The 15483-nt window shown below is 37.5% G+C and overlaps 1 protein-coding gene across 4 annotated transcripts in view; it reads left to right on the forward strand.

The window, feature by feature from the left end:
* The window catches only part of ESRRG (estrogen related receptor gamma), a gene marked incomplete at both ends in the record, with an annotated part of 444488 nt that overhangs the window by 376475 nt on the left and 52530 nt on the right, over positions 1 to 15483 (forward strand). For 3 of the 4 annotated variants that reach the window (XM_084244946.1, XM_084244948.1, XM_084244949.1), the window contains 2 exons: positions 2800 to 2910; positions 6541 to 6702. In XM_084244946.1, coding sequence (XP_084101072.1) covers positions 2800 to 2910; positions 6541 to 6702 — 273 coding nt within the window. Of the gene's footprint in view, positions 1 to 2799; positions 2911 to 6519; positions 6703 to 15483 lie in introns of all 4 variants that reach the window. The other variant, XM_084244947.1, reaches the window with a different exon arrangement.

Genomic DNA, 15483 nt, shown 5'->3' on the forward strand with positions numbered 1-15483 from the left:
GAGGATATGTTGCCACTGGCTAATGCATTCCCTGGAAACAGCAAAAGTAAATTTAGGAGTCCACAAACATAATTAGGATTTATTCTCTAAGTTCTCCTGATTCTAACAATTTCAGAAATGTCCAAAATGTGTTCCCCCCCGCTTTTTTTCCCCTTTATCATCTTCTATCATCTTTCTTTCTGCCTGCCTTCTCCCCACGCCTCTCATCATGTACAGATCAGTGTTCCCACTAGACTGGAGTTCGATAGAGTAAGGATTCAATGAGTGGTTTATGCTTCTAACTTTCTAATGTGATTTTTGCTTTTTTCAGCTGTTAATAATGAAGCAAATTTGAGTGTGTCTTAGCTGACCAGATAGAATGTGACCACCTTATAAAATCTGGAAATATATCTTGGAGGAAATTCTGCAAAAAGGAGAAATGACAAAGATAAAGCATAATACATAGGAACATGTGGAAAGTGTGAAGCTTTAGTAAAGTGAATATAGATACAAGGAACACAAGTCATTAGAAATTAGATGAACAAAGGAGCAAGGCTCTCTGTGGACACAATATGTTTTAAAAACAGCAGGAAAGAAATGTAGCTTCTTTGTGACTCACACATACTGCTGTTTTCATAAATACTGAAACACTGTACCTAACTTTTTTGGGTCCTGATATTTCTAGCTCTCTGAAATCGTCTCATTTCATTTAAACTGCTCTCTGCTGTTTCAGTAGATGTTTCAGGCTTTATCTTGAGCTAGTTTGTATTTTTGTGTTTCATTAAAAAATAATACATTTTTAAAATAGTATAATTAAGAAAATATAAAATAATATGTTTTTCTTTATCTGGTAGATCATTAGTAATCTTTGTGTGTGTTCTCCTAGGATTCACTTGGAAATATGTCATCCTTCCCTATACTGTTTCAGATATCTCAGATGGCCCACAGCTCATACTTCCCATGTGATATTAATAAGTATTCCCCTAAGCAGGATTCTTGGTTAAACTGGTATGGACCTCCCCTGTGGTGCAGGGTTGTGAAGCTTCCCGCAGCCTCCGGAGTGCCAGAGCGCCGGTTAGATGATCCCTGGCTGCCGGGCAAGTGTCCCACAGACCTCTTCTGCCTCCCGCTGCTCCCCTCAGCAGTGTTCTTTGCTGTCTGCCTGTTCTGTTCCCCTCACTGGCTCTGGTGAATTCTCTCACCCTCCTGTGCTTCTGACTGTACCCAGTGCTTGTAGGAATAAATAAAATAAATCTTAAACTGGTTTGCACACATTCTATGGGCTGTATCTCCCTCTTAAAGTTTAAGAGAATCTGTGTGCATATTATTACAGACTCTGAGAGCCCAGCCTCTTTAGGACAATGATCATTCAGATGATGATGCTGTTACACTAAATCTATTTGCTAAACAGTTTGTGAATTGCAAAAATTTGCACAATAAATGATTTGGTTAAAATGGATAATGAATGCCAATGAATAACATTCCACTGTTTTATCAGTTAAGATACAACTTCGCACTCTATGAAGGTTCTCTCTGCTTGCTTATTCCCAAGTAACCTCACCTTTACTTGATAAAGAAGTTTATGCTCTTTCCAAAACTTAATAATTACAAGTTGAAAACCAATTTATTAACAAGCTACCCCCCACTATTCCCCTATAAAAGTGAACTGCTTCTTTATTTTTAATCCCTTTCTTTCCCTTTGGCCTTTCCCCCCCTCCCCTTAATTTCTGAAATCCACTGCTAGCAAAAACTCCCTGGATCATGACCCAAGCATCATTCTTCAGAATAAAATATTGCTAAGTACCAGTCTACTTGTCCCAGATTCCTACCTACACCCTCCAATTCATGCCCCAGCATGTCCCTACCTCAGCATCCTAGCATTCTGAATTCCTTTAGGAAGATCCTCTTTCTATCCTGTGTTCAGTTCAAATCTGCTCTCCATTCCTTTCATGTGAAAGAATATGGGCCAATAACTTTCTCCTTATGTTGGCACTATCATAGGGCACAACAGTGGCTTCTCATCTTGTGTGGTGTAAATCAGCTCTGCCCTGGTTCATTCCACAGCACACAGTCCTCTGGTAGACAGGGAGGATTGGTTAGCTTAGACTACTGGGATACACAGACCTATGGCTTTGAACTTTCAGGGGTGATTGATAAGTGGACATAAATCAATGTCTTTAATCAGAAACTCTCCAATTGAGGCCTCCCCTGGTGGTGCAGGCCGTTGAGCGCAGTGCTGTGTCCACAGCCTGTGCAGGGCTGGTTCGATCCCAGCCGGCCGACGAGAATCCCACATGGTGTGGCAGACCTCTCCTGTCTCGCCCGCTGCTCCCCCTCAGCAGTGTATTTCAGTCTTTCTGCCTGTTCTGTTCCCTGCTCTGTCTCTGGTGAATCCTCACACCCTCCTGCATTTCTGGCCTGTACTCTGGTTCTTGTATAAATAAACAAACAAACAAATAAATAAATAAATCTTTATATATATATATAAACTTTCCTAGCACCAAATAACAGGGGTTTTGTTTTTGTTTTTGTTGTTTTTGCATTAAAGCACCTGGAAATGTGACTTTTGTGTCTTTTCTTTGATGGGTAAATGTGATTTTTCATGATCTTTCAGGTTTGGTATCCTCTGCCAGATTTGGTAGCCAACTACTGGCAATCTTGGTTTAACCAGGACACTTATTTATACTGCTCTAGGACCCCCAGACCATTCTGTAATCTGCTGTCTGTCTCCATCATGATCCTTGGCGATGCTGACTTTGTAATGGATGGTCTCAGTGTTAACTACCTCGGCAGTAAGCCCGTGTGTTTCTTTCCCCACAGGGGTGCGTCTGGACAGAGTACGTGGCGGTCGGCAGAAGTACAAGCGCAGAATAGATGCAGAGAACAGCCCATACCTGAACCCTCAGCTGGTTCAGCCAGCCAAAAAGCCATGTAAGTACAGCAGATGGGTCTGGCTCTCCAGCACATGAACTCCTCCCAGTTGGCTCCAGGTACATCCTCTTTGGCATGGCCATCCCTGTTGACTCCAAGGAAACTTCTCTTTGTTGGGGGGCTGTGGCTCTGCTCCCAAGATTGCCTGTGAGAAACTACAGCAGCCTCAGCTAATTATCTTTTTTACCCCCTGTGGCTTTCCTCCCCCTGCCTTTACCTCTTTTCACCTATTTTCGTGAAAGCGTAAGCATATTGAGACATAGCTTACATAGTGTGAATTTTACATTTACCGATTATCTTTCTTTTCAGAGGTACATAAAATGGATCATACTGTGATCATTAGTTCATTGAAGCTGTTCATTTCAGATTTCACAAGAAAGTGATTTTTGTGGTTTTCACTAACTAAATGACTGCTCAACCTCCCAATGAAAATACATTAGGAGCCTCATTAATTTGGAACTATAGAAGGTTAACACACTAGCTAGCAATAGATTAAAATGAGAATAGGCCTACTAATAACAAGCATAGGTTGGTGGTTCCATCTCAGATGCCCTGATGGGCATGATGAATTGTTTCAAAGGAGCCCTGGGTTCTATAATGCCAAGGCACAATTTGAAAGAATCACGGGAATATTGATGCCGTGCAAGCCCCATTCTCTTTGTCATTAGCTAAAAGGAGCTAGAGTGTAGACTGAGGCAACCATGGACATAGTGCATTTATTGAGAAAATCAGTTCAGAGCTATAATAATGCCAGAGTTAGCTTGGTAGGATGTTTTTTGCATAAGGTGCAGGCCAGGCCCTGAGAAGCGCTTTGCTGAAAACTTCTCATATGAGCTGTCTTGGTCTCAAAGACACAGCTGCACTCCCCAGAAGACACTGCATCTATAGCAGTTCTAGAAAAGACATGGGTGATTTCTGATCTGCTTTCAAGGGAAGAGAAAAAGTGTCCTCTTCTAATTTCCATTCTCCAGGAGGGGTCACTGCCGTGCATTATACGTGTGAGCATATGGGGATCCGTTAAATAAATAAAACAGACTCTGAACTGTAAACGAAAGGACATTTTAGCTATGTCAAAGGAAAAACAACCAGTTTTACATAAAATTAAAGCTTAAGTGAACATATGGCATAGTTTCCTTTTGCCTTTCCAAATAACATTATGTTGATTATACCTTCAATTGTCCAATCTGGCATCTTCTCCTCTGCTGCATAAGCTGTTTGGGATTCTGCAAATATACTCTAGGACAGCATTAAGCAGATTTTGCACATTATAATAAAAAACTTTCTGATAATAGAATAAAATGCAATAAACACTAATGCTTAATTTCATTAGAGGTTTCATTTTCCTGCATTCAATAATATACAGACTGCCCAGTCCTCACTCACTTCATACAAACATGGACTGAAACCATTGATAATTCCCTCTGAGAGAAAAATGAACACGAGCCAATTTGTAAGTTCACATGCTAGAGAAATATCTAGGGTTTTTTGCGTAAACCTGGGAAATTGGGAAGTGGCTTGTCAAGTACCTTTAAGAAGATTACTGCAATTTCAGTGAGCTCCATTTGTCTGAGATAAAGAGGACTCCTAATAAATCATTACTCATTATCTCAAGGCCTCTGTGTTAATTTTCCTTAGTCCATCCAATTAGTGTGTTTTCGTAACAAACATTTATAAAACTTAATTTTCAGATCCTGTCAGATAAGTGTCAAGAGACCGTGCATGGGCTTTGCTGAGGAACTGGCTGGGGGAGATTTCTGGGCCCTGACTGATGGCATGTTACAAAAGCCCAGGAATGAAAATTGGGTCCTATTGATTCTAATTAGTAAAACATTAAATAAGACTTACCTAGAAACAGTGCTGCCGGCCTTCCATTTTCTGAATGATGGGAAAGATTTCTAAGCTTCAACTGAATTTCTCTGAGCCCTCCAGACAAGTCTCCATGGACTTGGCTGAAACAGATACCATTTTCCAGTACTAAAAGAACTAGAATTAAGATTTCCTTGGGTTATATTTTTTGTGCCTTTTATGATTGCTTTTTTTTTTTTTCTAATCCTGAGAATCTAGATGTTGCTGACAGGTTTTGTTGCATTGTCAGAGCAATGAAAGTTAAAACTTCCCCAAGCATAACTGAAAACACAGGGTGCTGTTTCTTATTGCGCTTCTAAGAAACCAATGCCATTCCTTGCAGATCTTTGCAGATTAAAAAAAAAATCTGTTTTATTTGAACTTTTTTTAAGAAATTACAAAATTAGTGAATATTTCTTCCAAAGTCTATATTTTCAGTTTGATGAGAATTTATTATTTCTGCCAATAAATTTATTATTTGTAATATATATACTTCATTTGGCAGCCATAGTGATACATTTTTAAAAGATGTCAGAAAAATTGCTGATTATAGCTTGGGTAAGTCCCCATGTTTTCTTTTGTTTTTTTAATTAAAGGGGATAAAATTAATGCTATTTTATTTAATTCTGAGGTATATGCAGTCTTTGTATTTTGAGTTAAAAAGTTACAAACTTACTATGAAAAGAATGTGTCTAGAGAACAGAGAAATCTTGGACTTTGCTCTTAAAGAACCCACTTTAATATGCTAATTTTCTAAGGTAATATTACATAGAACCTGGAAATATTTTGGGTTTGTTCTTATCCATTTGTAGCTCCTCACTTAGAAGAAAGCATAAAATGCAGAGCTACATGTGGAAATTGGAAATAGGGCCAACAAAACACATCATTCCGTTCGCAAGACTTTACAACCCCTTCCATAAACTCTCACATGCCCCTAAGCAATAAAACACATTTGATGTGATGCTTTCCATTTGTCTCTAGTGCTTATTTTATGAAGGATTTTCAAAACATATATCACAAATTTCAGACAGATAAATCTGAACCAGAGAATGAACTAAAGACAACAGATGAGAATAGAGAATAAAAGAATTAGACACTCCAGAGAGAAAATGCTATAGCCATTAAGTAGGAGTATTTTTCTGGAAACTACTATTGGTTATATTTGGAAGATTGGTTGGGTGTGTGGGGAGGGAGAGAAAGGAAAGAAATTCCTATTTAATGCATCCCACAGAGATAGAGTTATATAGTCAGTAATTCACCCAGGCAGAAGGGTTCTGCCCTTTGGTCTTCCTTAAAGGAATTAAGATAATTAATGACTTTCTTGCCCATTATTATGACTATGGGCATTAGTAGTTCTTTGCCTCCCATGTTATAGTCTATATTTCAATGCTTCATTGTGGATTTTATTTTCAAGTTGTGGTATACTATTTAATCTGCCTCCCCACGTCCCACTTAAAAATCAAAGCGCACACCCAGAAAGCAACTAACTTGTCCTGTCTGTTTGCTATAAAAAAATTTCATTGCAGGACCAATGCTTTATTCAGGTCAAGGCAGGTAGAGCAAAGAGGAAGAAAGGAATACTTTCTATTATGACTGGTGTGGCTAAGTTTTCACTATGAGTTTTCCTGAACACTGTTTAATATATACATATTGAACCACATATGGAGTATTTGGTGCTTATTGTAAGCGATTCAAATTACTTTTGAAAACACAACATACTTTAGGATTTGTGAAAGAGAGATAATACTACTAGTGATCTTGTAGTGCTCTGGTCTGACCCTGCAGATAACAAGATTGTCTCACATTTGTTGGTGGCTGAACCGGAGAAGATCTATGCCATGCCTGACCCCACCGTCCCTGACAGCGACATCAAAGCCCTCACTACTCTGTGCGACTTGGCCGACCGAGAGTTGGTGGTCATCATCGGATGGGCAAAGCATATTCCAGGTACATTTTCTCAACAGGATAAAAAAATGAAAAGGTTGCAATGAAAATTCTCTAGGTCATACATGTAGATTTAGGAAGATTCAAATGTCCCTCTTAGGATATTATTCAACCTTTCCTTTTTTTTTTTTTTTTTTTTTTGTGGGGGACCCTCACTGGTGGCCGGGGATCGAACTGGCTCTGCAGAGGCTGTGGGCAGCCTCGCAACCCAGCACTCGGCCGCTGCGCCACCAGGGGAGGCCCTCAACCTTTCCTTTTGTTTCCATCATACTTAATGTGAAGCTTTCTTGATCCTAAAAGAACCATAAATTTTTATATGTATATTCACCTTGAACTCTTGCTAATTATCTTTTCATGTATGAAGGTACTGTTGCCAACATAAGGTAAAGAGGATATAGCTTTTCAAATGTTTCTTTATTGCTGTTTCGATTTTGAGCTTTCTCCTAAGGAGATGCTTCTGCTTTTTTCTTTTTAGCAATAGTTTAATGTACCTTTTTTTTAATAGAATCATTTTATTATTTAATTTTTTGGTCATGGCAACTATTTATACTGAATTGCTGTTCATATTCACAAGCTTAGCTCTGGTTTACAATTAAATATTTACTAGAAATTTATACATAAATGATGTAGTGTTAAATTGATGAAATTGTAAATTTACTCATGTAGTACCTTGAAAGTTCTATTTTTAAAGGTCCTATGTTTTTCTTATCTCATCTTATAATATCCATAAACATATACCCCATCCTAAGTTTTGCAAATTTTAGTACTCTCCTTGAATTATTTTTGGATTGTTTGTTTGAACTTTGATCTTCAAATAGTTTCTAAACAAGTTTTTGAATGATGAGCAGTGTTTTTCTGGTACAGTTAACTTACTCCTGTCTCCTTAAACTAGTTTGTCTTTATGCTTTGAATGCTACAGTAATTTCTTTAATCAAATTGATGGAAGTCCCTTTCCCAGCCCACACTGAAACCAATTTATTGGTCATGATACGCCAGCTATGTTGCTAACAGTCGTAACGAACTGTCAGGCGCTATCGCAGTGAAGCTAATTTGAAGTCATTAGGTGTGCAGCGTTTGGGCGACAATTTGTTACAGTGGTTAGGAACACAGCTGACATTTCTGAATGGCTTTGTTCAGTGCAGTTCTCCATGAGGCCAAGCAAATTGTAAACTAATTTAAACATCACTCTGTATTATACCAGCTACTTTGTCTTACACTGTTTGCTAATAAAGCACTCTAAATTAAGTCAAAACTAGTTAAATAGGTGAACTTGAGTGTGTTCTTTAGAAGATACCTATGCTGAAGTCACTACTTCTAAAGGAAGGTTGAGAATTTGATCATGTGGATAGTTGACATTGTGTTTGAAATATAATCACATCTTTATGACTTTTAGGGAAAGCAAGAATACCAAAAAGAGGATATAAGGTTATGTTAAAAAATGGAAAGACATTTGAGAATTATGGCAATAATTGCTTTAAAGGATACTTGAAAACTTGTTTGGAAAGAAAATGATATAAAGGGGCTATAGTGCAGAAAGAAAAAAAACCTACATTGGCTCAAGTGTCCATACACACTTTTTTTAGACAATCAATGTATATCATTTGTATTTACACATCATATATTTTTTATCACTATGTGTTACATATATACACATACACGCACAAATATATTCACATATTCAAAACATCCTTATTCCAGCCCAGGGTCTCTAAGCCTTGACATTGTTGATAATTGGAAGCAGATAATCCTTTGTTGTGGGAACTTTTCCTGCTTAGCAGCATCCTTGACTTCCACCCACTAGCAGCTTTGAATTGTAATGCACAAAAATGTTTTTAGATCTTGGCACATGTTCTTGGGAGAGGGGGGTGGAGTCAGGGGCAAACCCTTAACTTTCCCCAGTTGATAACCACTGTTTTAACTTGGAAATAAAATCTCATTATCCTTCATTAAAAGAGGGGGAGATTTGGGCCTCCCCGGTTGCGCAGCAGTTGAGCGCTGGGTTGCGAGGCTGCCCGCAGCTCTGCAGCGCTGGTTTGATCCCCGGCTGCCTGGTGAGGGTCCCACATGGCGCGCAGACCTCTCCTGCCACCCGCTGCTCCCCTCAGCAGTGTACTTTGTCAGTCTGCCTGTTCCGTTACCCGCTCTGGCTCTGCTGAATTCTCTCACCCTCCTGCGCTTCTGACTGTACCCAGTGCTTGTATAAATAAATAAATAAATCTTAAAAAAAAAAGGGGGAGATTTGAGGCAGAGAAAGGTGAAAACACATAAGTTCACCATCTCATTTGGCGCCATCAAAGAATATATTCCAGGGCCTCCCCTGTGGCACAATGGGTTGAGTGCAGCACAGTGAAGCTGTCTGCAGCCTTTGTAGAGCCGGTTCAACTCCTGGCACAGCATGGCCAGGGAGATACCCACATGACGCACCAGACCTCTCCTTTCTCACCTACTGCTCCCCTCAGCAGTCCTTTTGGTCTGTCTGCCTGTTCTGCTCCCCACTCTGTCTCTGGTGAATCCTCTCATCCTCCCACACCTCTGGCCTGTACCCCAGCTCTTGTATAAATAAATAAAATCTTAAAAAAAAAATTCCAGCCTTGCTTCTAACTTCCTCATTAGAGTAGAATGAGGATAGTTTAGTCTCCCAGTTGACTGTGTTTGGTAGAACTATATTTCAAGAGCTAATGATGACCATGTTATTATTAATAACAGTAGCATGAAAGACTATGTCATCACAACTATGAGCCACCCATTAGTTCAGAGGATTCTGCCCTTGTTCCCTCTGAATTAAAGGACCTGTTAAGCCAACATTTTGATATTGTACAGACCTTCCATAATAAAGATCAATAAAAGTCAACAACTCCTTCCCACATTCTCTTGTAAGAAAAGTCAGTGATGAATTTGTGGGTCCAATTGTGCCTAAGTAGAAATGTCAGCTTACCAAGGAACTTGTCACAGTAAAGGGGCTCTAGTGACTTTTGTGTAGACAGTAACTTTAAATAACTATGAGTAACAGCATTTCCAGTGGTGGAAACAATTACTCTACGATTATGTGTTCAGTCTTAAGCTGAGGCTTAGAATTGGTGGGAACTGACGTTATTCTCTCTCCATAGCAAATGCCACAGGAGGTCACCGTGGAGTGATGATTCACAGTGCAGGTTTTCCTGTACCCCGAGGGTGCTTTAAATAATTGCAAGTGGTATCTTGGCTTTTCAGAGAGGGATTAGCAAAACAAGAATTGACTGAAATTCTTTTAATTTTTTTAGCAATGGATGCCTTACAGTGTCTTGAGGTAGGAGAGATGCTCTGATAGGAAATGCTGGTAGGGCTCATAGGGCCGAACACAGGAGCAGTGGGGAGGATGAATGTTGGGCAAACACAAAGACAATAAAAGATAAAAGTCACATTTCTGCCTTGATAAAAGTAAAACAGTGTTCTTGATATCATGTCCCAGTCCTGATAGCTGGGGGCAGAACCAGAATTAAAGCCAAATCAAACTTGAGATTTCACTTGGCTGAGTCTTAACTTCAAAACTCACTTTTTGTAATGCTATGGAAAAATTAAAAAGTGAAATAGTTTATATATATGCATACATGTATACATATACATACATACATGTATACATCACGTATATACTAAAATTCAAGACTTTGCTCTCTTTATGCTGCTCTCAGTCTGTGTAATAATGCAAATACATATACATAGGTGGTACTTTTTGAAAATTAATTTAGTATCTAAGATAATAGCAGTCTTTCTGTCCTGCTGAGAAGGTACTTTTAAATAAATATTTGCTTATATTAACTAAAATAGTAAAAAATTCCACCAAGGACAATTTGGAAGAAAAATACATATGGAGTGGGATTTTCCCCCAATGAATAGAATTAGCTGACTTATTCGAAAAAATCATATAAATGGAAAAGTGTGTTGTGATGAAATGTGACCATACTTTATCTGTTCAAGAGAAAAGATCGCAAGGGCTTTAGAAAGTGCTTGACTTTAGTTGGGGGACCATAAGGGCACCAGAACAGATGATGGTGCCCTAATAGCCCTTTTTAAGAATGACAGGGCCCCACCATTAGCATCCTTTTATATCCTTGGAAATTGCTCATGCCTCGCTTTTCTGGTTCCTATCTGCCTGCCTCTTTTTTATTTCTCTTTCAATTTCGTCCGCGCTCGGATAAGCGCATGCTAACACAATATGATTGAGCTGTAAAATGGAACGCTGTCGCCTCTAATCTCTTTTATGTAGATACGGAGGTACTGCACACTCCACTTCATTCTCTCTCCATTGTTGGCCTTTTTTAGAATGGGCTGCCAAGTAATGGAGGCGCCGTCAAATATTAGAGCTTGGTTTCACAAGGTGTGATAAGACGATTATCAGTCCAGCAGTCAGATCTATTATTGTCCTTTGTGGTTGATTAAAATATTATTATGTACTGTTACTTTGTTAGCAAAATGCAGAGGAGAGTGCTTAGTCAGAGGGTACTTAAAAAAGCATAACCCATATTAGCTGACCTATATAAACTGCTTAAATATATTTATGGATTTTGCCAGGCAATTTATTTTGAAAAAATACAAAGGTATTTGAACAGTTAGAAGAATGACTATAGTTTAGAATTTTTTTTTTTTTCCCTCAGTGAAATAAGGAAAATTTCCAGGTGGGCTTTTTTCCTTTCCTTTTCTTACTTACTTACTTTTTTTTTTTTTTTTGAGTTTATTTTTACAAGACAAATTAAATATTTCCTGCTAAATAAGGAAGACTCTGCTTAAGTTTGGAGCTTCTTAGTCACATTTTAAAATGATATCTATTAAAAAAATATCTATTATAGTGACATCAAACAGAAAAAATTCTACATTTTTTCTTCATATAAGTGAAGGCAGGAAATATTAAACTCTAAAAGAAAAGCACACTAAAGAGATACTGTGACAAAACAGTCTTTATGTGTAGCTTTTATGTAAGAAACAGAAATCTAAAGTAGAGGAGCTAATATTTTCTACTTAGCACTAAAACTGTTTTTGTAAAAACTTGAGTCAGGAAAGTATACAAAAATTGCTCATTGAGTTGGCTTTTTGTAGTATTCACTACAAATGTACTTAGAGTTTTTTTAGAAATGACGGAAGTCTGTAAGCAACGTGGGAAACCTTTTTGTATTAGGGAATAAATTTTGTGAGAAAATACCCAAGAATATTTTGAACATGAATTGCTAATGATACTGTTGAGAGACACATTTACTATTTTAATGCATTTTATATAGAGACCAGTTTTGAAGATTATATTATTTCTCAACCAAAGAGGTAGAGATTTCAATTTCTGATGCCCATGATGTATATTTTTAGCTGGTGGCACCATTAAGTGATAATTATCTGTACAAAAGCATACACACACAAAAAATGCTGGGACTAATTATTGTAAGACTGTGTGGATTTGTCACACAAAGCATGTTCCCATGTATGTGTGTATGTGGTTATGGTCTGATGTGCAGGAAACATCATGGTTGGCTCAGGGCTAGTTGTGTCAGATATAAATAGTTCCTAATATTCTATTCTGGAACTGAATCATTGGCACTTGGTAAATGATGTATTGATTAGTTTATTAAAATATGCATAATGAGAACTGTTCATTGGCTCCGAAGCTCCTCCCTTTACCCAACCCATAAAGGAGTTTACATGTACTTGTAATTTCTACTTTGCTATGAGTGAATTAAAGTGATTGCAGCCTCTCTGGCTTCATTTTTCTTTTGTGCATATAATTTAATGATTTCAGATCTATGAAGCAGTTGAGTCTTTTAGTTAAATGGGGAAAATGTAAATGTAGGATCCAAAGCCCTGGCACCTAATAATACTATATAAATTATGAGTTTGCTCAATTACCAAATATCTGTAGGTTGTATTTAATAAACCTGATAGTTGTATACCTGTGTACCTGTAGTGGTGGTTTATAAGGGTGGAATGATCCTGAACATAAAATCAAAAAACCTGAGTTGTAGTTGAGTAATTTTTTATGAGTTACATAGTTTACTCTAGCCATTCATTGTATTGTGAGTATCAAACGAGCAAAAAAAAAAATACACATGCAATTTATACCCACATGTATAATAAATTTGCAAATTATGAAGCATTATCTAAATGTAAAATATTCAGTGTTCATCTTAGTTTCTAAGATACTGCCCAGAGATTGTTATTTTATTACAATTAAAACCAAGTGATCCAAAAAGTTAATAGTCATAAAAATCATTTCCAAAAACATTCAGAGCAAATATCAGTTGTAATAGAAAAGAGGGGTAAAGCTTACTTAATGATCATTGTATGAATATTGTCATCAGTTCGTACAAGATCATTAGCATCTGAGTAATCTCCTCTGTGCTCCTCCACCAAACCTAAAATAACTGAATAGCTTTCAGTTCCTGAAGTCACAATTGTGGTATAGATAAAAAACAATAAGTTAAGAAATACGTTGTGAAAAAAAAATAGGAAGGTCAGTTATGAGTTCTTCATTTTCTGCAGCTACCCTTGCTACAAATGAAAAAGTCAGCCGACAAAGAAGTTGCAGGTTTTCCTAGACAGAGATAATCCAAGAGATAATCAAGAGATATTCCAAATGCTGATGGAGATGCTCAGAGTGACCTACTTGGCCACCCATTGCCATTGCTTGAAACCTAATGGGTCATGGTCACCCTGCTGAAGTATCTGTGTGCATGTGGCCTCTATTCCAGCATTACCTCTGCTGGAATCCCAAGTGTCTCAAGACTATGTTTGCCATTTGTCCATAGCTATGCCATTATATACCTCTGATCAAAGAGGAAGCATGAGTTCATAGTAATCATGAATGCAATTTAAGAATTTGAGTCTCGGCTATTTAGGTAACACTACACTGGATACTGTGGGACATATAAAGGTGTCCATGATATGATCTCTACCCTGAACCATGTTTCTATGTCTATGTAACTATATATACCTGTGTCTGTAATAATCTCCTTTTTCTTAGGATGAAGCTTTAAATAAAAAAAAAAGAAAATAACCTATACATAGTTATTTGTTGTTTATGAAGACATTTCACCAACTTATTCATTGGCCAAAATGTACATAACTTACTTACCTATTCCATAGGTAGATTTTATTGTCATTATTTCAACTTAATAGATGAGTATAGGAATGGTAGGTAGTTTAACTCACACTATTAATGGTACTTGGACCCATACAATTTTTCACTTACCTCTTTTAACTGGTAACTTCATTATGTCTTTCTTCCCCCATACTCTTTTGTCAGTCTTTCCTCAGATTACCTACCTGTCTTTCATAACAAGTTTAGGCAAATATAACACATTGGCTCTGTCTTAAGTTTTGTCTATACATTGCAAAATAAAGAGTTAAAGGAGAATAAATAAATGAGGAAAGGTGTATGGTATATGGTACCTCTTAAAGAGGTATATGGTACCTCTTTAAATCAAAGAAAATCAAGGTATTTGAGAAATAGTGAATAGTATCCCCTAACTGTTTCTGAATACAAATTATAATGAAACAAGACAATCACTGTGGAGCTAATCTGAATAGTTAGAAAGAACTTAAATGATTGATGCTAAAATTAGATGTTCCCTCTCCTGGATTGTGTTGAAATTTTTTGGACATTTGAATTGGATTAAGAGTTATAGGTAAACTGAGCAGCCAGGAGTCAAGTAACTTCCAGCCATACCACTATCACTCACAAATGTTAGCTCTCTCATGGAGCATAGAATCAGTTTCCTCCCCCCTACTTGTCTATTCTCTTTCCTCCCTCCTTTCCTTCCTTGCATGAAATTTAGTTAGCTCTGTGTCAGGTATTGTGCAGAAAGGATACATGTGTGGATCCAGCTCAGGTTCTGCTTTTGAGCCTTGCACAGTGTAGCAGGTGATTGCGAAAGCACCATCAACTATTCTAAGTGGGTGGTGAGGAGCATGATAGTGTTCTCAGAGCCACAGAGAAGCCAGGAGGAAACAGCATGGGGAGAAGGAATGGCTGGGGCTGGAAGCATAGACATGGTCCCACCATGAAAATTCCCTAATTTTATACCATGGAAATACCTTTTTATACTCAAGGCAATAAGAATCCATTGGGATGTTTGACTGAGTGACATGGTTGGACTGCACCTTGAAAAGATTAAAATCAGAGCTTTCCAGTCAACTTACATAGAAAAAAGAAAGCCCAATACTTTAGAAATGAATAACTTTATATTCCTGAGTGTTGACTAAAGTTAGAGTAAAGTACTAGGTATTTTTTTTAATTATGAACAAATCTTTTATTTTTTTCATTTTTTTAATTGAATTAACATTGCATCATAGAATTATATAACATTAATATTTCTTAAATATATCATTTCCAGGCAAGTTCTTGGTAATTAATAAGCCCAGTTGATTGATAAAGTAGAGGATGAGTCCAGTTACACAGTTTACTTCATATCAAGATCTTTCATAAGCCTGAAATAGTACAAAATCTACCTGAGGATTGTCAGAACATTGGCATACTATAGACATGGTCCAACACAGATCTTCCTATTCTGGAAATCTGAAAAAGGAGCTGGAACCTCTGACTTCTAAATTCTTCTCAAGGCTACTTGAGTTTTATTATTATTGTTTACTGCATCATTTACTTTTTTTAATTTTTTATACTTTAAAAGAACATATTTATTAGGAAAAGTAGAAAGGAAAAAAGAGGCGCCTGCATAGTCACAGGTGGGCTGAGAGCAACTGCTGCTGCTTTTCAAAGGGAAAAGTTTTGTGAAAAGAAATACCTGCATCATCACAAGCTGGCTGGTT

This window comes from Talpa europaea, assembly GCF_964194135.1.
Source record: "Talpa europaea genome assembly, chromosome: 10".
NCBI lineage: Eukaryota > Metazoa > Chordata > Mammalia > Eulipotyphla > Talpidae > Talpa > Talpa europaea.